The sequence below is a fragment of the Apus apus genome, chromosome 4 (genome assembly GCF_020740795.1).
Source record: "Apus apus isolate bApuApu2 chromosome 4, bApuApu2.pri.cur, whole genome shotgun sequence".
Classification (NCBI taxonomy): Eukaryota; Metazoa; Chordata; class Aves; order Apodiformes; family Apodidae; genus Apus; species Apus apus.
The window spans coordinates 56,351,291-56,357,290 of record NC_067285.1 but is presented as its reverse complement, the minus strand read 5'-3'; the positions used below and the strand labels follow the sequence as shown (position 1 = coordinate 56,357,290).

General features: G+C 40.6%; 1 protein-coding gene across 2 annotated transcripts in view; it reads right to left on the bottom strand.

The window, feature by feature from the left end:
* SMAD1 (SMAD family member 1) overlaps positions 1–6,000 on the bottom strand; it is a 112,654-nt gene continuing 106,654 nt past the window's right edge. For both annotated transcript variants that reach the window (XM_051618188.1, XM_051618187.1), the window contains exons 6-7: positions 3,381–3,637; positions 1–1,395 (exon numbers count right to left, since the gene is read on the bottom strand). In XM_051618188.1, coding sequence (XP_051474148.1) covers positions 1,252–1,395; positions 3,381–3,637 — 401 coding nt within the window. In that variant the 3' untranslated portion in view covers positions 1–1,251. The remainder of the gene's footprint in view (positions 1,396–3,380; positions 3,638–6,000) is intronic.

The following is a 6,000-nucleotide window of genomic DNA, read 5'->3' as shown; positions in this document are numbered from 1 at the left end:
TTAAGCAGTAACAAGAGGTTTTATTCAAAACTTCCAGTAAAGAGGACCCACTAGTTTTGGAATAAAGGTACTTAAAGTACTACAGCTTACACGAATATAAAAAAACAAAGAGAAGAAAATAAACAAAGCAGTAAGAAAAATTAAAATATATATATATTTTTAAAGTCTGAAATAGACCCACACAGGGATTTTGAAGTCCTCCAAACAATTAACAGTTAATAGGTTTGGCAAAACAAGATTATCTTACAAAATTAAAAGCCTACTTCTGTTACATAAAGTGTATAAAACTGCTCAATAGTTAAGAGCACTCTACAATTTTGTTTTGAAACACACAGAGCTGCAGCCTTCAAACTGCAGAAATTAATCATTTTGTCCTCTTCATGGGTAAAAGAATTAACCAGCTGCGCAATTGTTTTGGGGGAAAATGAAGAGGCAAAAATAGTCAGAATTAACAAGATGAAGCCACTATTAAAATGAAATGCACAGCAAAACTCAGACCTCAATTTAAACTAACAAGCTATGTTTACAATATATTCTACATTTCATTTGCCATTTTCCCTTCCCACTCCCACCTCCCCCCATTCAAATTTTCCTAATTCTTTTATGGTCTAAATCTAATTAAATTCTAAACTTTCAAATACACCGTACATACATTTAGCAAAAAACATACCTAACATTCTTACAGCAGTATGGTCAGGACACAGTTTCAAAGATTATTACACAGTTATTGAGATACTTTTTTTTTCTTTTAAAGAGAACAGCAACCATCAACTTAGATGAACAGTTTTAATATGTACTGCAGAGAGCCTGCAAAAAGTAGATTTCAGCAACGTTGGCTCCGAGCCCCAGAGGACACAGGAAATGGTGAGTGCTGAATGTAAGGAAGAAAGAGAATCTCAGAGTGAATCTCAGAGTGCCAGCTACAGGAAGATCCTTTGGGAACTCAGTCGGACAGATTTGTTGTTTCGGCTCAGTCATCCCTGTTGCACTAAGCCCTGCAAATCAACTTTGCAATAGTACGTTACAATGTAAACTAAAATTCTTTATACCAACAGTATGTCAAAAGGTTTGGGGTTTTGTTTTGGGGTTTTTTTTCTGAATCCAACAGTTGGTCAAAGAAGTACTTTCATGGCTCTTATTCAGCTGTCGCCAGTTCAGAGGGGAAAAAAAATAAAATGTGTGTCTGACTCATACGTCCTTCAAGTACATGCAAGGCTCAATTGTCTCCAAAATGCAAGAGCTTGGGACCTTTTAAGACACTGAAGAAATAGGATTATGAGGAGAGCCCATCTGAGTAAGTACTTTATCCAGCCACTGAAGGGGACCATGAAGATGTATCTCTATCCAGCATGGAGTGCTTGTTACGTCTTGGCGATGATATTCAGCTCCCCAACCCTGGACACAGAATCATAAGTAGGGAAAGAAAAAAAAAAACAACACATTTTATTTTATAATACCACACATGCAAAAAACATACTTAAATCATCTTCTTTCTTACCAAAATACCCTAGCTTTCAACAGTCACTATCAGCAAGGTAGCATAACACCCTTGCTATACAAACTATTATCACACTGCAGCAAACAAATCTGAAGTTAGAAAAAAAATAATTACATTTGGAGGAAGTGTCATTTTGAGATCTCTTAATCTCTTGGAATGGAAGTCTTTAAATTCTTAATGAAATAACCTGTGGCAGTGCAAAACTTCCCCATAACTCACTGTCCCTCCAAAGAGGGGGATAACCAAGTCTCCTCTGCCAAGAACAGAAACAGAACAAATTGGGAGGAAATGCTGCCAAACAGATTAACAAATAAAAAATGGGATCATCAACTGATACAGAAGTGGAGGTGACACATCTGTCTGACAAGAACCAAAGCATCATTTGCATGATGGACATGACAAACTGAGCAAATCAGAAGCATTGCTCTTTGGATGAAGAGACCATGCTCATTCCCCAACAGGCTATTTCTCAATTTAAGGCAAGATAGGTTTTGTTTCAGCTCATACCTGATTCTGTTACAGTAATTACCAAGGGTATTAGTGGACAAGACAATAGCCACAGGTAGAGTTGCTGCTCCAAATTAACCCCAAATGAAGGGATTACCCAACTCCCAGTACAGGTGGCAACAGCTCTGAACACGGTGTGGTGTAACACCCCATATGCAGGAGATTCTGTGCAACAGTTTGGGCCATGCTGCCCTACAACTCTACAGGATGCAGAGCTATAAGTAACCTTTTTCATTTTAGGAACCCCTATCACATCCGAAAGTCTCTATCCTCTTATCAAGAGCAGCACTTCAGCATATTCAGTGGTGTCCAGTGACAGGACAATGGGCAATGGGAGCAAACTGGAACATAGGAGGTTCCATGTAAACATCAGAAAAAACTGTGAGGGTGACAGAGCACAGGAACAGGCTGCCCAGAGAGGTCGTGGAGTCTCCTTTGCTGGAGACATTTCTGCATTCCTCTGTGATGTACTCTAGGTGATCCTAGAACCCCCCTAGGGGGGTTGGACTAAATGATCTTTTGAGGTCCCTTCCAACCCCTAAGATTCTGTGGTATTACCATCTTCATTTGACTGCTTTCTTACACGTGACCAGCCCTTTTTGTATCAGTACCTATGTTGACACTCACAGCAACATCACAAATCCTGACCTTGCATGTCCCGCCTCTAGAATAGAAAGTTATTCTTATTCTTATTCTATTATATTATTCTAAATAATTACTGCAGCTTTTAATTTTGGAGCTGCTGGTCAAGACAGATTTAGAGGAATATGCTATCTATACTCCTTCAACCACTGTAATTACTTACACTGCAGTCCCAGCTCAACACTCCAAAAATACCACCCAGAAACAGGAGCATGAAGTTGAGCTGGGCCTTTTACAGAGCAGGAGATGGCAGGGACTGTAGCTATGGGCAAAAAAAGGAGCAAAAGCTCATGGTACCTAATAAATTGGTGGCTTTACCATTTTTAGGCCAAATAATTAATGACTCCATCCTTTTAAAAACTTACTTAAACTGTATCTTTCCATATCCTACAAAATTAAAAATCAAACACTAGAATACCAAAGTAATTATGCAAATAAATCCATACACACACACATTATATACATACTAAATACAAGAATTCAATGGAAACATAAAAAATTTAAAGAGGCAATTCAATGAAACTAGACATGACAGAAATGCTTTGCAAGTGACTATGGACTTATTTGAAGAAACACCTTCTGCAAGTCACCTCAGGCTTTCCAAGTATGTGTGCCAGATAGATTTTTGTCCTCAAAGATAACTTCACTCCATTAAGATCATACACTTAATGAACATTTAAGAAAAAATAATTTATTTTACTTACAAAACCATCTCAAGCAAATGTTCACATACCTTTACAAAACTCATACGGAGAGTGCACATCTTAGTAAGCTCATACACTGTCTCAAAGCCATGGTTCACGGACTGAGCCAAAAGCTGAGCAAACTCTTGATTATTGAAAATCTTCAAGCTGCAGCCACTGGGGATTTTGCAGACTGTGGTAGGATGGAACCCATGATGGTAGTTGCAGTTTCGACTTTGCACAAAAATACTGCTGTCACTAAGACATTCAGCATACACTTCCCCACCAACATAATAGAGATGAACACCTGGGAGGAGAAGGTTGACGTAAGGAGGTTAGAGGAATTTACACCATGTATCAATTTTTTCATGGTCTTTCTCCACAGACATGTTTCTGGTTAGAGAGATGAACACTGAGTATCAGACCATCATCTGTCCACCTTCAAGGTTGATTTCTACTTCTCTGTTTTATCAGTAGGTGAACTGAAAGCAGGATGTACATGTATGTCTGTATACATAAGGGAAATGAGTATTCAACAGCAATAAACTAGCAAGCACTCAAGTACCACAGTACTCTGGATGGCTTGACCGCTAACCTTTTCTCATTATATTTATGTAAAAAAATAACTGGGAATGCCAGAGGAGAGAGCAGAAACCAACTCCATAATTTGTAGAAACTAAAGCAGCCCCAAGCCAGATTCTGTGGAGAAGTCCTGAATGCTATGTTGGGTGGCATGAGTTTTTATCAGCTCACTTGTCACCGTTTGACTCAGGTCCGACAACAATTCCAGAAAGCTGGAAAATGTCCCTTATATTCCTCAGATGTATCTGCCAAGTGAGGGTACACACCATTTTCATAGTTCTTTCCCCTTCTACTGCCTGCTCCCTCACCTGTCACGGACTGCAGCAAAGCCCAAAAGAGCAACATACAGGGTATCTTCGTGGAGATTTGCTGTCAGTAAGACTCGATTGTTTAAAATGGATTACTTGCTGTTTAAACCTTTCATCTTCCAAAATGCAGTAAGTCAGAGACATGAACACACAGAATTTAAAAACTGAAGTCCAGTTGGAAAGCTATGACTGTGGTCTGTCATGTAAGATTTTGCCTCCGACGGTGCGTGTACCTGTGTAGCTACATATATACTCCTACCTCATCTGCAAAAAAAAAAAAATTATGGCCCTGTCTTCAAGTTTAGGATCTACTCCTTCTTCCTCAAAGACTAACAGTTCTGCACCATCATTAGTTGTAAACATTTACCTATTCAACAGCATCCTTGGCTCTTTCACACTCTGCCTATGCAGTTAAGTGCTTCAGCAGAAGTCTGCTTGCAGCTGGGTTACTTTTAACAGGAAAATGAAGGTGTTAAAGAAATATCCTGATAATCCGTAAGATAGACGAGGAGGAAAATAAGGAGAAGTATTAGGACTTGAGTGGCACAGCACAGCTACGGAGTACTGTTGAGTGCTGTGCCAGTCCTCATGCAGAGGAAAGCTCTCCAGACAGAGAGCCCAGACTTGAAGACCTGACAGTTCTCTTCAGTTTCAATTCTTTCTTCCTCTGGGGAGGTGGAGGATACTTCATTAATTTCCACTCACAACATACACCTCACACTTGGGCATGCTGAATCCTCAACTATCTCAGAAAATTTAGAGTTTACTAATGTCCTGGTGTGAGCCAGGATTAAGCCAATTTTTCTTTTTACTGATTTTTTTTTCCTTCAGTAAGCTTTCTTGTAACTAGCAACTGTGTGTTCTGCTAGGCTGATAAGACAGTGGAATGTTTTTCTAACTACTGAGGCTTCAAGGTTACACCTTCACTCCGCCGGCTCAGACACTATGGGGAGATCTCTGACCCCCCCCGTGGGAGGCTGAGTTAGACAGACAGCAAAATTGGCCAAAGATATTCCATTCCATATATCTACGTAAGCTCAGAGGAAGGACAGAGATCTTAGAAGACAGCTTCCTCCTCCTTCTCGCCGCTCTCTTCCGTCCATGGCCGGCGTCCGGGGAGGACTCTGCTCATCCATCACCGCCGACCCTTAGGCTCGAGCTCTCCTGACCCTCATAACTCTCCACTTTCTCCAGCAGCGGCTCCGGGATTTCTCGGGACTCTTGCCAGTTCAGGGGAGTGCTGTGGGAGTTGCTGGGGGTGGGGGGAGGCGAGAGGCTTTTGCCCATATCTGAATATATCTGTATATAATTGTATATATTTTCTTGTGTGATTCATTAGTGTTTTAATTAAAGCTGTGTAGTTTAGTTTTCAATCCAGCCAAGTCTCTCTCCTTTTCTCTCTCTCCTTCCCTGACTGGGTGGGGGGGGGAGGGGATCGAGAGCATTGTTGTCGGACCTGAGTCAAACGGTGACAACAATTTAATTGGCGCCCAACGTGGGGCTTGATTTTAAGCCCAGATTACACATTTTCATCAATTGGGAGTGTCCAAAATTCCATCTCTGAGGGGAGGAATCCCTCAGATAACAATGAGCAATAATTCTGCTGAGTGTTCTGACGGATTGAAAACTGAACAGACACTTGCTGCAATGAATCTACTGGATCTGTTTCCAAACCTGCAATTGTACATGTGGTATGTAGCTGAGGGCATTCTGCTCTTTGTAGCTGCTCTTGTGATTCTTTTGTGGTTTATTGACAGAACTGTAGCCATAATCAACCGTA